We start from the raw sequence: 20,699 nt of genomic DNA, 5'->3' as shown, positions 1-20,699 counted from the left end.
CTTTAAAGAACAACTTGATATGGCCATGATAATCAATGAGAAAACAGTCAGAGCAGTTAGAACTGTTTCTACAACAGATTGTACTCACTTCTTTTTTGCTGTTAATTTTGTCTTGGACAATGTTTTAAATATGACGCAATCCGAAGGAAAGATTATTTTGATATAATTTTTCTCTTTCATAAATGTAACGTCATTCAATCGGCAACTAAGGCAACTAAAAGAAATCCAAGAGCTCAGAGCGAGATGCAGCAAAACCGGCATCTTCGCTAGCCAAGGGTTTACCATTTACTCCGCTCCAATACAACATACAGATATACGTAGAGGAGCGGAGTAGATCATGAACCCTTGGCGAGCGAAGATGCCAAACCGGAAGTGATTTGTGATATTTAGCAATAATTAGTCAAGACCTCGGTTCGCAACGAGGTCAAAGTCAATGCATCACTGTTAACAAATTGAAAGTTAAGCTAAAATTAGTCTTTCCGACGGCAAGTCAAATGAATCTGCTTATTTTAGAAGTAAACACATTATACTGGGTGAAGACGTAGAACTTTGGTTCAGCGTGTAGTATCTAGATAGAAAACACAACTTAAAGAAAGAAACAGTGGGATTGAATTTACAAAATAAACCAAATTGGATGATAAAAAATAATCATTGAAGAGGTATCTCAAAACTAATATCAGATTTCGAGGACAATTAAGTATTATATATTAAAAAATGCATCGAAAATTTCAATTACAGGTTTATGATAATTTGTTATAAATTTTATATTCTTGTACTTGACATTTTTTTTAGTAAATTGTAAAAACGGTTCATTTAAGTAATAGAAATATCTACCAAGTAAACGAAAGACATTGTATTTGCAATGAGTACATGTAGTACATACGTTCAAAATAGATAATGTTCTTACTCAATGCACAGTTTTATCATTCATTATTAATTCAAATAATACGTTCAATCCATCAACTTATGAACATATCACTAATAACATGTATACATGTAGATCATAAACACCAGATACATAGAGTACACCACATGCATTATCTTTAATCGTATTCGTTACACTCAATTTGATGATGTATAAGTTTGCTGATATATATCGATAATCAGTCACATTGTTAATTTGTTGAAAAGTACATACCAGGACTACAGATTGTTCATGTGTAATACTGAATTTTCTTTACCTTACCTGTTTCACTTTCAGCTACAAAGAGATTATCATTAGTGTCAACAGATAAACCAAATGGACTCTGTAGATCACATTTGTCAATGTAGCGGAGTAAATGTCCATTGTGGTCTAGGATGTGGATACGATGGTTAAGGTCTGCTACCAGGACCCGACTCTGGCTATCTGTAACAATGCCTACAGGTTCAAATGGTTCCTCTGATGTAGAGCGAGGATCAGTGTAAGTAAAACGAAGGTTTCCAGCCTGATTAACCACCACTACCGCGCGGGCTCCATTGTCAGCTACGCAGATATCCAGGTTTTTGTTCTCAGTGATGTATTTAGTGTGACGATTCATTGATGAATAGAGAGGTTGATTTTTGTAATTGGACAGAATCGTATGCTTCTCTGAGAAACCAGAGTAACGCACAACTTTTGTTTGTGTATTGTCATCGCTGATCATGACAACCAAGAGGTCATCAGAGATGGTACTACTGATGTAGCTCGGTTTCCACCCCCGTAGTCTGATCACTGTCTGTATCTGTGTATCCTTCACTAGGTTCACAGTTCTGTCCTTGTAATCCGTATAAACTAGTTCACCTTTCTGTGTCACTGCTATGTCAAATGGCATGTTTTCTGATTTGGTTTCGATTGATTCTATTAGTATTCCATTCAGGTTGTAGAGCCTCATCACGCTATCATGGCCACACGTCCATAATTTGTCATCATTAAGACAGGACACACTAAGTAAATTATTATCTTCCCCATAATCTGTGTTTACATCTTTGATGATCCGTGGTTCATCAATAAGCGGCCTGCCTGGGGGAGATGACTCAGCACCAGAAGAACCCACTGAATAGCCATGATCTTCTGTTCTGATAGATATTGCTGACAAAGAACCTAAAAGCTTGTTAATCTGATCTTCATCAATTCTCTGAGGGGTAAATCTTGGAAAGGAAATAGTAAAATTAGGAGGAATTCGTCTGAATTCAGCATTTCTTGATCTGTAGGCAGAGACATAGCTGACATCGTTGGATTTCAGTAACTTCTTCAGTTCAGAAATGTTTCTTGTAATTTCCGAAATGCTACGTTCGTATTCCTTTTCCTTTCTATTTAGAGCAATCAAATGTTTAGATTCCCTCTCTTCAACATCCGATTTTAGTTTATCCATGGCATCGTCTATTTCTTTGTGCAAGGCTTCTCCCTGTTCGCTGATAGCTGTTATCAATTTTTGGGAGTTTTTCTTCAGATCACTTTTCTGAATTGGGATTTTAGATGCAATACCTTTGTATTTGGGATAAATAGAATTTTCTAATTCTTGTAAATCCCTCTGTATTGTCTTTTTCTTGCTTTCAAGTACATTCAAAATGCCAACCTGTTTATGATATAAATGTTCATGAGAGGATCCACACTCAAAACAAATAGGAATGTCACATTGTTCACAGTATGTGTCACATAATCGTGTAGGGTGTTTTGAACACTTAGGATAAAGTACCCCTCGCTTTTTGATTGGCACTACTTTGTGTTCTGTAGATTCATCAGAGAGATGTTCCCCCACACATGCTTTACACAGATGTATGAGACAAAATTCACAGTACAAAGAGGGAACAGGTGTAATAGTCTCACACAGATGACAACGTACCAAATCCTGGAGGCTGTACTCAGGATCCATGTTCAGACAATTTATTGAGTTTGTAGGAAAACTATCAATAAAATAAGAAATCAATATATTAATTTATTTTGTGAACAATTTACTGGTAGTTAGCTCGCGTCAAAGAAAGCAAATTTATATGAATCTGACAAATATCATCACCTATTGGAAATCTGTTGCATTTTATGGCCTTTATCATGCTTCTTAAGATTGAAGGATTTGCGATAGATGAATGTTGAGTCAAAACCAGATATTTGTAAATTATTAAAAAGAAAACTACAAACCTTCAAAACTGTACATGGCGTATCCACAATTTCTCTTCCTGGTCTAGTTAGCTGAAAAGATCGTCAAAATATTTAAATTTAGGGTAATGAGGTACTTGGGGCTTTTTTATATTTAATTTTTTGTTTATACCCATTTTCCTTTTAAATACGTCTAGGGAACTGATTTGTTTAAGCCAAATGGTCATCTTCATTTTGAGACAGTGCCAAACTGTATTGAGAGTTTGTCAGCATAAAAGAATTTAAGAGTTCTTGAGTCGCATGTCCCTCTCATTTGATTTGAAGGAACGAGTGCACTTATGCTATAGAGCATGGACCTTTTTCAGTGCCGTTTTCATGTAGAAAATATCAACAAATTGTTTTTTTCCGAAATAATTAAGCTCTAATGGATACTTCTGATTTTGGGACCACTAACTTTACATACCTAAAATTAACATTCAAAATTACACATTAAAATCAAATGCAAGTTCTGATCATATTACACAAACATTCCTGACAATACAAAGTCGATGGAAAACGTTAAAAGAAGTGTCAGTCTTTTACAGTGAGCACGTTGGACAACCGTCTATGTGGACAGAACCCATGCGACTATTAAAAATAATTTATTCAGTACGTGGATTCAACATGCCCGGGTCATGCAGGTTATAGCGCTTGCTTGCTGTAGGGAAAACACCTTGAAATTTTCATACATTTTTCATTTTTTAAATACCAGCCTAATGTTGTAAAAAGTTATTCTTAATGTATAATGCGTTTTTCATCTTTTCTTCAAGTTTCTACACGGTTAGGCTGGCAGTTAACAAAGGGTTTGAAATAAATCCCCGTCCCTTTAAATATAAACTAAATTCAAAGCTTAAACTTGTTGATTTAAATATCAATAGATGACGTGTGATAAAAATAATTTGCTTCATTTAAATCTTCGTTTTTTCACTTTATACCGTTCATGCACTCGTTCTTTGTCAAAATTGAAACAAAAAAACATTTGTTTTTTACCTTGTTTACATTTCTTAAGGTAGAATTATCAGGATGTTGAATATTTTAGACGTAGAGCTCTGTATGCTGATATAGAGAATAAATTCAAAATTAAAACCTGATATTCCATTTTTTTTCAGCAAATATAATAGAATATGAATAAAAATATATTTAAAGATTTAAAAATAGATGTGATTGGTAATATGTTTAGCGTACAGTTTCTTTGCCAGGTAGATATTGCAGTGCAAATTCTTGACTTTACTTTTCAAATTTAACATCTGTTTTGTAATATATGATTTATTCTAATTAACGTACTTATTCAGTTAGGGATTGACACTTTTCGAACTCGATTTGTGTACTTTCAAAAAGAAAGGGTGTTAATGTCTCAAGAACTTCTAACCTATTAAAACAACATCGTGTAATGTCCAGAACATTACAGACTTACTGAGTTTATTTCATTATTTTATACCTCAGTTTACTTAATGTATTATCCTGTCAGGATTTACTCATTGATTAGATTCTAATATATAGTCATGTAAAATTGTCAGTCTTTAGTCTGGAATACGGCGGCCAACCTTGGAAGCAACTGCCGGTGTAATGAAGAATAATGACCCCCGAAGAATAATGACCGGGGGTCATTTTTCGACGTAGAATAATGACTCCCCATGCTGACGAATATTTGGATTTTTCTGAAGAAAAAAGATCCAGGGGTCATTTTTCCTCAAGTTAAACATAAAGAAAAATGACCCCCCCCCCCCCCCCCTAGAAAAATGACCCCTATAAACATGAATAGAAATTGGTTACCCCGTATCCAAGATATGATTTTGAAATCACTTGAATTTTCATTCTGTTCAACTGATTTTGACGTTATAAACACTGAACCTTTAAATAAATCGCTGTATATAGTTTTTCATATCCGTAGCAAGCACACTCAAAACACTCTTACATTGCTACAAATTGATCATTAACAGTTATGTCACTTCTTTCGTCGACATACGGCGGGAAATGCCGCAAATAGAGAAAAACAAAATCATACACATTGATGATATTGTGTGATAATTAACGAACAATAATCATGAAAGAATAATTGTTGAAATAATATATGCAATTTTCATTGGTGAATAAATTGTTAATCGAAGAATGATACATATGTATATGTATATATTTTTATGGAAAAAAACTAAGGAGGCAGGTAACGTAGGAATATGAATACTTCTTATTCACTTTTCGGGGGAAAAGTGATTTTTAAAATATAATTATACGTTAGTTTTGTTTTCTTCTACGTGATACATGCTATTCTAAACATTTGTTGTATTTGTGATCATGAATAGACTTTATTCTTTTAGAGCAAATGTGTGAAGAGTACCTGACCATATTAAGGTAAGGTTTGCGGCTTGCATTTTTTAGAGGTTGTACCAAAGTTACATACCATTTTGTGCACTATACTAAAGTCTTTTTTCTCATGAATTTCAAATGAATTTTGCCCGTCCCGTTTTATAACTACAAAAGGTCAAAGTTCATGATTTCCAATTTTCATTTTGATGAAATGTAAACAATTTCGTGAAAATATGTACATTTTATATGTGACTATTATGGTGGTTATTTATGCTTAAAATGTTCGAAAATGATATCACTATAATATCATGATTTACTTTTATTAATTTCTGATGAACTATCTAAAAATAGAATAAAATGCAACAAAAGTCTTAATTTTGGACTACTATTATGTAAACGAAAACATCTTATTTGAAACCTTTCCAAGTCCACCGATTTCAGGAAAAACGTATCTGTGTAATCTGTGTAATCTGATGTTTCTAAAACACTATTCAAAACCATATGATGCGGATTTCCTTTTTCGTGGAAATTGATAAAATGCTTGTGTCCTCTCATTTTTTCATTGAAACTAAAAAACCCGCAAAATAAAAAAAACTGAAATCAATTATGACGTCATATAAATTTTGACGTCATAACTGAAATAAAGGGTAGTTGGTGTTACGTCACAATGAAAATGTGTAAGTAATCTCCCTGTACCCGCAAACTTACCTTAAATCTTAATAGATATAAACACTGATCGATTATAATATTAAGAAGAAATTGTTTCTAAAATCGTTGATAAGGTGTTTGGGCTCATATTAGGGGTTTACATCCCCCTTGATTTTGATCACACGATCTTGACTGTATCCAAAGTTGTGAATGCTCATACAAACTATCGATACATTAATCATCTTGATATTAATTAAACTATGCCGATGATAAAGTAAAATATATTTTCTGTTCAGTACTTTGACGATTTTCCTTGATGGCCGTTAACTTCTACTGGCGTAATGGCTGCTGTTAGTGCCCACAAACTTCAGCTTGGTTATTATGCCTAACAGTGGAGTAAACTTCTCATAATTTTGGTTTCATAATTAATTCTAAGTGTTGGAATTGCATACCCAGCAGTTTGTTGTAGGGATAAATCTTCAATGCAATTCATAAACAATATCGAGTCTACTCTTTCATCGCCAATAAACAGAATTTTGTTTTACAGTTTCTTGTATCTCGAAATAATTTTAATCTGTTGTCACTCGTAATAATGGGATACATGTAAATGTAATCGTTAAGATGACAATCATACCCCCGATGAAATACGTCAGAATCTTGTTATAACGGAAGGATTTTTATTTTCTAATATATACACTTGTAAGTTTATTTGAACATGAATTATAATTTCTGTTACTTTCTGTAAACTGCAGAAAAATTACAATATTGTAAAGACAAAAAATAAAAAATAAAATTTCATAAAAAATAAAAAATAAACTGAAAAACTTTAATCCATATGGGGGTCATTATTCTACAGGGGTCACTTTTCTTCATGTAGAGCGTTCTTATTTTTATGAAAATAACACTTATTCTTCAGGCTTTTCTACGTAGAATATTGACTGGGGGGTAATTTATTGCGTAGAATAATGACCGGGGGGGGGGGGGGTCATTTTTCCACGTCGAAATATGACCCCTGGTCATTATTCTTCGGGATCATAATTCTATGTTACACTGGCCATATCCGGCTTGTCTGTAAAATGTCTTTGAATCATTTATACGTTGCCATCGTTGTGACTCGTCTAATAAATTTTGAATCCTGCATCAGTTGACTTTTATATCTATAGAATTAAACTTTGGTGGACGTTCGGGATCAGAATACGGCACATCTACCTTTGTTTTTACCTAACGGCAAAAAGCGCGGCTCAACCTTATACCTTATTCCTTCTACACCAACAACCTTAACCCATTTGAAATCTCGTAGGAACGAAATATAAGGTTTTCAACATGACTGCACAAGGTCGAGAAAAACCATCAAATATACATGCGAGTATACATTACAAAGTCTCGTTTTTAACCTGTAACTTATATTCATGTCTACTTTGCTTTTGTGGTATTTTCCTGTGATTTAATACATATCCTTACTCCTTGTTGTTTTGTCCCTTTGAATATCTCAATGGGTCATCCAATGACGGTAATCAAAGATTAATTTGACTAATTCTAAGGTCGAATTTTTTTCCAAAACATTTTGATTTTTATCCTTTTGCTAACAAAGAATATGGAACGTGATATAGCTGTTTTGATGTATGAATGATATGAAATGTGAAATTCATAGGAATGTTCTTTTGTTACTTAAATTATGATCTGAACTGAATCGATTTTTAAAATGATGATGACAAGAGGGCCATGGGCCACATCGCTCACCTGAGGAACAATAGGTATGATAAAATCAGCTCAATGGAGTCATAATACAAACTATTTGGACATTGTACAATAAATCATGTAAATCCTGTATAAATAAAATCCATTTCCCCCTGGATATTCTTATGTTTATAATCATTAGTCCCTTTTCTAACAGGATGATTTTATAGTCATATCATATGTTGAATATTGCAGTTCTAAAAAAGATCCCTAACAATACTGTATATATGGGATATAAACGTACATCAAACTCTGAACCTTCATGTGAGGCCAAAGAATTGTCCTGGGGCCAAAGTCTTAACAATTATAAAGAATCATCTGGCTGATTAGTTTCTGAGAAGATTTTTAAAGATTTACCCTATATATTCCTTTGTTAAACTTTGCCCCCCCCCCCCCATTATGGCCCCACCCTACCCCTGGGGATCATTATTTTCACTACACCTGAGGATGCTTTCACAAAAGTTTCAGCTTTCCTGTCTGATTAGTTTCTGAGAAGAAGATATTTTAAGAATAACTCAGTTTATTCCTATGTAAAACATCGACCTCCCATTGTGGCTCAAACCTACCCCCAGGGGTCATGATTTTCACAAATTTTAATCGACACTACCTGAGGATGCTTCCACACAAGTTTTAGCTTTCCTTGCTAATTAGTTTCTGAGAAGAAGATTTCTTAAGATTTACTCTATATATTCATTTGTTAAACTTCGACCCCCCATGGTGGCCCCATCCTCGGGTGAGCTAAAAAGGTTAAGTTTACAATTCAATAAGTTGGTTTCTGGAAGAACAGATTTTGAAAATTTTCGTAATAAATATTGAATTTTTTTTTTTACTTTTTTAATCTTTAGGTTTTAAGATCTGTGTACAAACATAGAATTGTGAGCAAATCTCTGTATCTTGCTTATAATTCGAAGCTTAACACTCAAATATGGTTAGTAAATAGAACTTGTAAACAATTAAACACAAGAAACATGCACTATAACAAATAAAGAACACAATTTATTTTTTTGAAATGAATCATATATATACATGTATATACCTACATATTTCCGTAAGCGATATCAAACTCTATTTAAACTGAATAAACAAGAGAAAATGCCGAGCATCTCAACAAAATCTTTTGCATTAATCTACCATTACGCAAAAGATAATGCCGAATTACCGATAGAATAAATTGTATTTCAGTACCCCTACATCAGATTTTGCTTAATTTGCGCAGGTAAACAGTTAACGTAACTGTTTGATTTGATACGTAAAAATCACGAAATACAGACGATAGTTTCCAGGTTACAAAGCATAAATAATGAAAACGAAACGAAAATCAGAACAAGCTAACACCAACGTCATATGTGAAAACTGTCAACGCATTGAAATATTTAGCCTCAATTTACTTCACAAAATCGGCACCAATATATTTTTCATGTTTCAAAATTTCCCTTCATACGCGAACTGTTGCACAACAAGCAAATTCATCATAGTCAGATCGACCCTTTTTCGTATAATGTCATGGCTGCTTTAAACAAAGAACCTCGTTTTAGATGTATGGAATACGAGTCTTGGTAAAATGGGTATGCAAACCCGGGCCGTGGCAAAATAAATGCCGGGGCAGATCGGCAATCGGCAATTCCAAATACGCATTATTTTGCAGTAATATCTACAGCGAATACAAATATACTAGTCCATCAAATATCCTGAAATTTAAATGAGATTGGCAGATTAATAACTGCCAATCTTTTGTTTTGCCCAGGCCAAGTCTTGCCTACCCATTTTACCGGATGCCGAGCCCGAAGCTGTTAAACTGATTGAAACACGCCTTTCCTTTATTTTTATTTTCATAATAACTTAGATTTGAAACAAAATTACCCCTTAATTTTTGCAATTTATATTTTCCTTCCCATAAGTATAATTTATGCTAAACTACGTTGAATTTGCCTCGGTAGTTCTTGAGAAGAAGTTTTTTAAAAATGCACCCCCCCTTTTTCTACAGTTTCAAGGTTTTCTCCGCTTTTAATACAGATCGGACTTTTATTTTTGCAATTTATATTCGCCCTCCCATAAGGATGCTTTGTGCAAATTTGGTTGAAATTGGATGAGCAGTTTTAGAGAAGAAGTTCAAAATGTAAAAAGTTTACAGACGGACAGACAGACAGACGGACAGACGGACGGACGGACAGACGGACAGACGGACGACGGACAAAATGTGATCAGAATAGCTCACTTGAGCTTTCAGCTCAGGTGAGCTAATAAAAACGCTCAATTCTGTATGATCTTTTTCGTGACGTCTCAATGATATTAAGCGCTTGTGGCTTAGATTATTTTTTACATAAAATCTCGGAAATTTTAACAATTCTGAACAATTTGCCTTTTTCAAATGTAAATTTAGGTATTGTCATTAATGTCAGAACGTTCACCGAGATATGCATTGGGCTGGTACAGTGTACATGTACGTGATCGAATTTTCTGAGAGAACTTGGACTTGATCACGTTACCAACCAAGATCATATCTTAGTGGACGATTGAACTTGCTGTTTATTTCATGAGCGAGGGAATGGATTAAGCAAATTGAATAATGAATAATAAATTAGGAATTATTATCATATAATTATGAATTGCAAATTATGAATCATTCTAACAACTGTTTGTGATACAATGTCGCTAAATTATGTAAACATTCGTACGCTTTGCAATTGAAAAGGTGTATTTCATAAAATATTTGCATTTACTTTCACAATATTGTATCATTAAAAAGGTGCAACTGCAACACTTATTGACAAAATGTACCATTAACGGTTGAAGGGATACTTGTTTACTTGTTCCGTTAAGTGTTAAGGCTACTGTGCCATTGTGACGCCTAATTATACAATCCTATCCAGAAGTGGCGAAAGATCATTAACCAATGGATAAAGCCCCTTTCACAATTGGCGCAAGAGCAGACGCGAAAAAATATTTGTGCGATCAAGTCAGAGGAGGTATATATACCGCCCGTTTCCGACGCTTTTCAGTAGAAAAAGTTAAATGCAAGAGAAGATACCGTCCAAGAAAATGACTAAAGTAACAGTCAAAATCAAAGTCAATTGTGGCCTGAACAAGTTAAACCGTAAGAAGAAGCGAAAACGTCATGGGGCAAAAATAACCCTGTATCCAGTATATACTAGTGGCAAATCATGGAAACTGAAACCGATAAATCTTGCAGTGAAAGTAAAACGTTGCAAGATTACATAAGCCACGTTGAAGAACAGTCTTGAGGTCGCACAACAGTCATGTAAACAACTGCAATTTATCTTACGCGCTGTAATAATCGTGCATCGCTCTTGCGAGTACACAAAATGTTCGTACTAATATTACGCGATGCATTACAAAAATTTGGATCGCATTCGGTCGCGTCTGAATAATGTGCATGTCCACTATTTTAGGAGACTTGATGCGACCACAACAAACGCATGCAACAAATTGCAAAGCTCGTGCAACCAGTTATTGGCTCGCGCGAAGCCAAAAAATTCCGATCGCAAAGTGTTGTAAAGTGCTTTTGCGCCAACTGTGAAAGGGCTTAAATCGTTGCAATTGCAGTATTCATATCATTAAGAAGCAGTCTATTTTAAACATTAAAATGTCCGTTATATGACAAACTTTTGGGTAAATATTTTCACATTCTATATTTAAGGAAAAGTGAATCATTCTTCGAGCTTTATAAAGTGATCAAATGCGATCAGGGCTGGTCATATCCAATAGAGCATAAAGGATTTTATGAAAGATTTGATCACATCCGATCGTTTTTGATTACCTTATGAGAACTAAAAAATATTTTTTCATCACTTATTAACAAAATGTTTTTTTTCCATTTCGTATAAGTATTTAAACCCTGCTTCCGCAACGTAATACGTTATTAATGAACTGTATTTGTCTACGCGCTACGTTTTGTGGTGTTATCACAAAGTTTAAAACTGGAAAATGCAAATATTATTCATGACGTATTAACACATAATCATTAGTTTGATATGAACAATTAAGTATCATAATTTATTAAAGGAAAACTTTACACAGTTTATTTATATCCAACAGAGATATAATGCAATCACTCTGTATACATATAAACAATACTCATGTAAATACATCCGATGCAACAGTTTGTTTACAGGTAAGTTTTGATATATATTGATATTACGAATTCTCCTGTGTTCATTACATTAAATATATGCATGTAATATAAACACATTTATTAAGGTCTTGAAGAAAAAAATATGCTTTGACATTAAAATCAAATTGTTTATCACACATTGCCTCACATGGACACCTATTTTCATGGATTTTAACGTTAAGTTGATACATGAATTCATATAATTATATGTTCATCGAAATAAGATAAGTGGTAACGACATCATTTGATGATTATCCTCTTATAACGTATATAGTTTTCATAGACGCAATTTCGGCGGCTATGTGGTTCAATATGCTTATTTTTCTTTATTATAAAACCGATATCATATTGTGATATTTCGAATATATTTCGAATATGATTTTATTTTTGACCTTTTTTAAGACCTTGTTATTGTGATATTGTGTGAAATTTTCTCTGTTGATCTCCGCATATATTGTATGATTTACAGGTTGGTCAAAGAAGAAAAAATTAGAGTCTTGATCGACAACATCATGGCCGCCAACGGGAAGTAACTCAAATTATGTCAATGGAAAACAATTTATATATACATTAACATTTTCATTGACACACGACCCCAGCATCCTCGCAGTGATCACACACTCCCTGACAAAATCCTTGGAATGGACACAGTGCCAGATAGCTCTCATCTCCGCTGCAATGGACGAATCCATTAGTATTGGCCCCGTTCCTCTGCCGAAGTAAGCACTCGATTTGGCTCTCACAGATCTAGAATTTAAATATATTACATGATAATGTATACAAAATGATACTTAAAAGTACATTTTAAAGATTGGCATTTAAAGCGTTCTAACCTACATCATTTTATGAGCCGGTCCTATAATATCGAGGTAGTTTAATTATTTTGTCGAAAATTCCATCAATATTTCAGATATATCAGAAATATTTCCAGAAACTAATGTTATTGTGAGTTCCTCTATTATATACCTCAGTGATGTTCACCGTGTCTCTGTTTACTATGTCTAAAATATCCTGATGGCAAATGTCAATTTTAGCGCATGATACTATACGTAAACAGAAATACCGAGTACCTTGATACCTTAGAACCCGCGATATGATAGGCAACAAGTATATATTGTGTATGCTCTTCACACAAAAGCATTCCACACAGGCGGTCTGATTATTACAAATGCTTATTTTGGTACATCTTTACATTAGTAGTACTCATTAGTTTTTGTTCATTATTTTTTTTTAAATTTCCTTTTGCAGTTTTTAGATATGCGCATAAAAATCTGGGCAGTTAAGCCATGTTTAAAAGAAAAGACATTTATTACATAGAGAAAAGGACAACCTGCAAATGTTTCTTCAGTATCAACAAAGTGATACAGATGGATATATGTATTCAATCAAACAATTCATTTACAAACATTTGATGTTTACATTTTCTGAAATTTCTTGCCCCCCCCCCCCCCCCCCCCCACACACTTATGTTAATGAACTCCACTGCCTTCCAACGAGCATCCAATAATGATGATTTAACTGGAACATCATCGTATAGGTTCCAATTAAAGGTTTCGTCACCGTTTTAATGTTAGATTGTAATTCGAACATCTCTAAACCTAAATGGTCTTATAATTTGAGTTGATTGTATAATGGTTAATGCAAAAAATTGCTTACCACATATTACATAATAGATGCATTAAGATTTTATCTAGACACCCTCTTGCCCCATTGTTATGTCTATGTAAATCCGTGCTTAATCTAATGATACCTATGAAAAATACTCTATTGTTTGATTTTCTATCAATCTCTAAAATACTATTTCTTTCCTTGGCTTCTTAGCTTGAAAATCATCTATACATTCAAATCGATGAGTGTTGATACTCACAACAAATGACTCTAACGTCATCATTGTGTCCGCAATTGTCTTGTCCAAATCCGTTATGACGACATTGAACTTTCGTCACCGGTGTAGACGATATTGTCAAGTACAATATCACCCGAGCCCCTACCAAAAGCTGCAACACTTTTAAATGTTGCACGAGACCTGTAGTTGTAATGTTTATATTACAATTATGATATTTTTTAACATTACAATTATATCATACATTTACATTAATAAAAAAACAATTTTGACAGGAATTTTAACGGTTAATAAAATAATTTCAGAAGGATATTTTAAAATATAATTATGATTTGATATATGTAGAAAAATCAATAATTCAAAATAATTATACAGCATCATAAGTTTACTGTACGTTTGAAATCCTAACTGGCGGCACACAACTTGTGCGCTTTGATCGGTGAAGGAATTATCACATACGGTCCCCCAACTGCCTTGGTACTTCGCCTTTAAATGTCCCTCCCCACTATAATTTCCATTTGTAAGTCAAATGCCTGCAATGTAAAGAAAGAAAATTTATCTGATGTCTATTTTCCAACAACAAAAAAGGAATAAAAGATGTGGGTAAAAATATTCCATAAACCTATACTTAGGGCCCACGAACGTTGATGACTGTACAACCTGACCTCTGAATGATTTGTTATGTGCTCAATTTCCAGATTATGTTCAAGTGTGGTTACTCTACTCTCTCGTGGAGCAGGGTATACAAAGAAGAATACCGAGAGGAGCGAAATATGGCTAGTGGAAAACTGCTGGTTCTGAGATACCACTGTTTGCAAGGACTGTTCACTGTTTTTTGCACTACTTACGTCTTGTGTGAGAGCGGTAAGCTTCGAATATATGGTTGAATATTGATTTCTGAGCGTTGACACCTGCTGGTGTTCATTTGATTGCGTTCCTTGGATTGCACTGAGTTTCGTTTGGACTTCCTGTAAATCGTTAGAAAAAGCGTCAGAAGCTTATGTTGATTTTCAGGGCCAAAAGAAGTTAGAGAATGGTTAACAAACAACAAATACTGTTCGATGGATGCAATGCGATTCAAGGATGGTTGCAGTCCTAAAACTGTGGCATTAAGAAATTCTAGTTTTCTCATTAGATCAACTTCCACATGCTGTTGGCCAGTAACAGAAGTGGTAAGAATTTGAATCGAATTTGCCATGCTGTTTATTTTTAAAGCAAGGTCAGTGGTATAAGCTATGCCAGATAAACGTTGGTATTCTTCGATTATACGTTGAACGAAGGTTCGAAGAACAGCGAGTTCATTCCTAAGAGCTTCTGTTGAAGGCGATTGTCTGGAATAGTTCAGAAGCTGTTGAATCAAAGCAGATTGTGATTCAAGAGTCTTGTATTAAAGCTGAATCTGAACTTGAAGATTGTCGATTCGTCGGGACACATGGTCTTGGTTGTCGTTTCCTAATCCTGAGTGCGAATCGTTTGAATTCAAAAGAAAACTGTGCACAAGTGGTTGACATATCAATGCTACAACAAACAACACGTTATAAAAGGCCATTGCAAAATATACATGTAACTTCCTTTAATGGACGCAGGCTTTTATACTGAAAAATTATCCTATATCCTGACCGGTTCAATGAAGGGTTAAGACAAAAACCAGCGGTAAACCTTGTTTTTTGTTAACTTCAATTGTTTTATCTGCGCAATAGACCATTTAACCGCTGTGAAAATAGCTGTATAACCACGCTCCCTGTTATTCAAAATTTGATAAGAATGTTTTTCAATGTATACAAAAAGTGGTCACGCTGGCTTTATTTAGGATCTCTTGACTCGGTTACTACGCAGAATTATTGACTGATAAAAAGAGTTTTTTTACTAAGCTTACTAAGCTTTAGATCTTAAAGTCACAAAAGTACGACATCAAACACAGCGATTATTCTATCCCAGTAAACGCTTTTCAGTGTTCAACATTTTTGAAGAAAAAAATAGAAAGTTTTCATAATATATCCTTTATACATGCACGAGCATAACTTGACAATAATCAAACTTCCTAAAGGAAAGATAAATTAAGATATCTTTGTATTGTCTATTTCAGTTGGTTAAATACTTATCCATACGAAAATGACACTATGTTACGCATAGGCCAGATATTGGCGACGAAAAGGGCAAGGAATACAAAAAAATATCATAAAACGTGTCAAATACTTATTTTATTTCATTGATCATAAAAAGGTTATAAATACGATTAAATGAATAATTGACAACATGTTTTGCTAATCAGGTATAAGGAAACGCACACTTAACAATTAAAACACAACAAACATTAAGCTATGTGCGAAACACTAGAAAATGACATTAAAATATTTTACAATCCGTAAAAAAAGTCGCTGTACGAAATTTTACACATCTTCACAAACAAAACGGGTAGGTACTCATTTTTACCTCGGTTAAAAAGTTACATATTAAATGATATATAAGATACATGTATCACTATTTATTATCTCCTTTAAAATCTCGTATGAAATCATCAAGATGTACGACCTCGAATCGTTGTTTGGCTCAGATTATGTTATTTTTGAAATCTCTGTATGAGACATTGTTCTTAAGAACTGACACACGCACGTCTAAAAATATCTATCCAATTAATCAAAAGATCACAAAGGTGTGTCATTTAAACATGATTTAGACTCTTCAAATCTTTTAACCATGATTATTTCTCTCTCTCTCTGTCTCTCTCTCTCTCTCTCTCATACGTCCGAAAAAATATCATTCCTCTGACCTAATAACCAAGTTTAACAAACCCCAACACGTCCGAACAAATAACTAATTCGTCCTAGCAAATAGGAGGTATTTATATTTCGTCTGACCTGTCAATGCCGCCGTAAAAAAAATTCATGCTACGTTTTTATTTAATTTATTATAAAAGTACAACAGTGATCAACAATAACGTGAGTATGATCCATTAATAATAAAACAATTTAAACAAAATAAACAAAGCAAAGTAGTGACATGTTGTTTCCACATTTCAATGTCCCTTTTACCTTCTCAATTTTAGCCACGTGTATTAAACGTCTCTGGTTTAAATGTCACGTAACAAAATAAAATTTGCAATGAAACTGCGTTATTATGTACTGTTTTATTTCATTGAACTAACCTTTTAGCAACTAACACTGTTATGTACAAAATGATACCCATCGCAACAGAAAAAAGTCCAGGAATAAATAACACTCCACAAAGTTCTTTAAGAGGTACTTTACGAACGTCCGTGTAAAATAACTACTTCAATCCTCAAAGGATTCGTCTCAGCTATCCGTATAGATCTGACAATGACTTCTTTAAACAGACCTTGAGTTCCTCTTCATTTATACATCACATATCACACATCACACCAGCATCCTTCTCGTGGTCACAATTCTGGACTCCGTACCCAGTAAAGGAACAATTCGCAAGAGATGTCTCGTGACCTTCACACTGAACGTCATTCATCCAGATTGGTCCACTTCCCATTTCGAAAACGCCAATCGCAGCCATTGACGTCCTGATACAAAATTTAAAAAGAGACATTTTGCAACTCTTTCTTTGGAAAACAAAACGATAATCTTTACAGGTTTTATCACCTTCACCCTCCTTGAAAAATTGGAGTGAATTTACTTGTGCAATACAGTAGGATAATCCTCGCTCCCACAAAAAGGAAAGTCCTCATTCCGTGCATGAGATTTTTTTAAAGATCATGTATGTACTGTTTAAAGTATCGCACTCAACAAAGCAAATATATCAAGGATAGTCTCGTCATCAATATAGATTCATAAAAAGTTATTTTGAATACAAAGCAATTTTAAATCGACAAAATATTTCGTATTTAGTTGTGTGAACACATTAAACATTAATTTATACATGTAACAAATGTTTTCTTTTGAAATGCAAAGAAATGACTTGGAGATGCTTACACAGGATATTGTACTTGTTTGTGTTATACATATTGACAAAATATTGGTTTGGTAGCTTGCCTTTTACAATGTTAGAGCAAAAACGTGAATTAAATGAATATATCAATATACTTATAATTGTTGTCAACTGAATGGTTCTCATATCAAATTTTTTATAATTATATCTGTAAAATGCGTATTCATACACTGTATTCGTTGTTCTGGTAGGTTCGCGTTGTTAATCAAAATACAAAAAGTATCATTCAAAATGATTAACTTGGTTTTGATACCAAATTATTTTCCCTTTGAGCTTTCTGAAGATTTGGAAACAAGTTTTGAGTTTCGCTCAACATAAGAAAATTGTAAAAGCAAAAATGGTATTAACAATTACATACCCCGAATATCCCAACATTCTGCAGACAACCTGGGCATCGTTTTCATCCCACTGGTCACTGCAGACGGTCCCCCAGGTGTTGTTGTAAAATACCTCAACACGTCCTTCTCCAGAATGTCCCCCGTCAGCCAGTCTTATGCCTTTTAAATATAGATACTTGTGCGTGTCATAAACTAAGTATAATTGTTGAGTTTTTTATGTTCTTCGTGGAATAAGGCGTAATTACAGGGTTTTTTCTAAAATCATCAACCTTTATAAACAAATGTGCATTACATATCTTATTAGGTTTTTTATTAGAACAATTAGCAGACATAGATTAATCTTGATTTTGCAAATTAATTGGAGCAACTTCCCTCCAATCTTTTTCAAACATAATGAAACGAGATTTGTTTTTTTTAATAATAATTTGCTTGTAATAAGAAAAAAAAGATTTGTAATATGTAAATGTATTAACTTTTAAATTAATTTTTTCAGGCAATAAGTCTTCACGTGCACTACTGGCTAATATACCTGCGTACTTCAGTATTGCATTTAACTCAGCTTTTGCATACATAATTAACTGAGCTTTTTATATTCTTTTTTTTAAATAAAATGTGGAGTTTGGGAATCAGTTGAATAAAATAAAAGTTTTAATGTGTCTTGTCCCCTCCATATCCCCTGCAACACATCCAGCAATAAGTAACTAAACATTCGCTCACGGTGCGTGCGTATGATAAGAAATTTCTTTTCATGTTATTTAAAACTGACAGATGATATGGTCTTATAACCAGTGCAAATTGATTTCGAAAATCTAATTTTCTATTTTATTCAATTCTAGAGACTCGACGTTTAACTCTTAAAATATTTTTATTAGGTTAAAAACGAGTGTTAGAATTTGATACAAAAACTGAATACGTATCCAAACTGTTCAAAGAAATCATTTTTAGACAACAAATTCATGAAACTTGTCCAAAGAAGTTTTCAATAGACATCACATGCGCAATAAATAATTTTACTAAGTGATTTATTTTTTAAATTACAACCGGGTAGCTTTCAGCGAGATTTATATTTCCAAATAGGTTTACCTTTCTAAAGCAATATCATTTGTCAAAAAATATGATTATATCTGCTTTTACTACCTTGGAATTAAACGTTTTAATTTATATTTTACACGTTAACTAGTTCAGACTTCACAAGTTTTGTTGTTTTCAAGATACATACCCTCAGGTTGCGGGGTGAGTTCGGTAAAGTAGGTCCATCCTTCTTCACTAGTTGTTGCATCGGAGAGATCACATGAACTATAGAGGCGGCAGATCCCTGATAGAGAGTTAAAATTGAAGCAATAGCATCTATTGTCACACAAACTGGCACACCTTATGATAGATCCAACGCGTCTGCTTTCCAACAGAGTATGCATTAGAAGTTTATTGCTAAGTTCTTGCTTTGCCTTAAAATGACGGGTTATGAAGGCTTTTGACAATGACAAAAATAGGAACAGAAAATAAACTCGATGATTTTTAAATAACATTATTATTTTTCGGCTTTGAAAATTGAATTTGATTTATAGTACCCGATAAGGTTTATAATTGCATCAACACTATCTAATTATTAGAAAGTGTTTCATTTGCATCTAATGTATCTACACGTAAAATATGAATGTATCAAACACACCTACTACGTTGTATATAATGGCATAACACATCTTTGACAAGTTTTCTGATTGGGCAGTTATTCAAATACTCATTTAAGCATGCGTACTAAGAGTGTTACGCAATTTTTGCTTCATGCATAGAATAACAAGGTTCACGATTTATGCGTGCGTAAATATAGTTCTGTTATTAACTGTACACTATTCGCGGGCGTGTAAACCTGCTCATAACTTTTGTCTACATATCTTTTAACAAACGGATAGCATTTCCTACCTTTATAATACTTAGAGTAACACTTTGCTGTAGGGATATTATTTTGACATCTTAATGTGGGTAAGGGCAAATCACTATTATGTGTACGTATCTATGGTCAACATCCCGTATAGCAGGAAAAGAACAATACCACCTATACGAACATCCAAATAAATTGAATACTTAAGATTGCGCAGCTGTTATCCGACTTTAAAGGAGGATGGATGGTCAACTAATCAACCATCAGGTTTGCTTAAAAATGTAAGATTTGTTTATCTATAAACAAATATTGAGTAAAGAAAAATTCATACATTCAACATTTTTAATTATAGTAGTTTAAAAAAAAAATTTTTTTATAAAGAGCTCTTCTTCTGAAGGATATCTATACTGTCAATTAATGGTCATGACCATCAAACACTTTTAAAACATTAAATGATAAATTTCAGCAATGTTATCATTATTGAAACAACAACTAGACTGCTACTGTTCCAAATTCATGTACATATACTATCCATTTTGCTTTGCCTTAATTACATGTTCTATTCAAATTGGTTTTAGTTGACGTTGAAGTGCAACTGATTGCGAGTCTTACTTTAAGGGAGCCATTAGGTATTTTTCTATTATAAACAAATGATGATTATCTGCTAAGGTATCGGTGCTTAGATACCTTTCTAACTTTGTATTGACATTAGGTCAGCCTTGTAAATTTAATTTACAAACTGTTTGAAAATGATAGGCTGTATACAGATC

The 20,699-nt window shown here is 33.6% G+C and overlaps 2 protein-coding genes and 1 non-coding gene across 3 annotated transcripts; all 3 read right to left on the bottom strand.

Annotated features, from left to right (window-relative positions):
* Window positions 1–739: 739 nt before the first annotated feature.
* LOC117691398 (tripartite motif-containing protein 3-like) lies at window positions 740–3,317 on the bottom strand. The gene is made up of 2 exons (XM_034477463.2): window positions 3,098–3,317; window positions 740–2,865 (listed from the first exon to the last, which is right to left on the bottom strand). Exon 2 carries the CDS (start codon window positions 2,832–2,834, stop codon window positions 1,155–1,157), a length of 1,680 nt encoding a protein of 559 aa, XP_034333354.2. The 5' UTR covers window positions 2,835–2,865; window positions 3,098–3,317; the 3' UTR covers window positions 740–1,154.
* An 8,997-nt stretch (window positions 3,318–12,314) lies between these two features.
* LOC117691401 (uncharacterized) lies at window positions 12,315–15,359 on the bottom strand. Its single transcript, XR_010709068.1, has 3 exons — window positions 14,153–15,359; window positions 13,783–13,941; window positions 12,315–12,662 (listed from the first exon to the last, which is right to left on the bottom strand). It is a non-coding gene; the product is annotated as an uncharacterized protein (transcript).
* A 415-nt stretch (window positions 15,360–15,774) lies between these two features.
* Window positions 15,775–19,694, bottom strand: LOC117691408 (galectin-3-binding protein A). Its single transcript, XM_034477479.2, has 3 exons — window positions 19,270–19,694; window positions 18,071–18,209; window positions 15,775–17,287 (listed from the first exon to the last, which is right to left on the bottom strand). The coding sequence occupies exons 1-3, from the start codon at window positions 19,574–19,576 to the stop codon at window positions 17,119–17,121; spliced, it is 615 nt and encodes a 204-aa protein (XP_034333370.2). The 5' UTR covers window positions 19,577–19,694; the 3' UTR covers window positions 15,775–17,118.
* Between the last annotated feature and the right edge of the window lie 1,005 nt (window positions 19,695–20,699).

This window comes from Magallana gigas, chromosome 9 (assembly GCF_963853765.1).
Source record: "Magallana gigas chromosome 9, xbMagGiga1.1, whole genome shotgun sequence".
Lineage (NCBI taxonomy): Eukaryota > Metazoa > Mollusca > Bivalvia > Ostreida > Ostreidae > Magallana > Magallana gigas.
This window is presented reverse-complemented; position numbering and strand designations above follow the sequence as displayed.

Coding starts and splice junctions, on each gene's coding strand:
- LOC117691398 (XM_034477463.2), bottom strand. CDS start 2,834: ATGGATCCTGAGTACAGCCTCCAGGATTTGGTACGTTGTCATCTGTGT.
- LOC117691408 (XM_034477479.2), bottom strand. CDS start 19,576: ATGTTATTTAAAAATCATCGAGTTTATTTTCTGTTCCTATTTTTGTCA. Junction 18,210..19,269: donor ACTCACCCCGCAACCTGAGG/GTATGTATCTTG, acceptor TATATTTAAAAG/GCATAAGACTGGCTGACGGG. Junction 17,288..18,070: donor AGAATGTTGGGATATTCGGG/GTATGTAATTGT, acceptor ATTTTGTATCAG/GACGTCAATGGCTGCGATTG.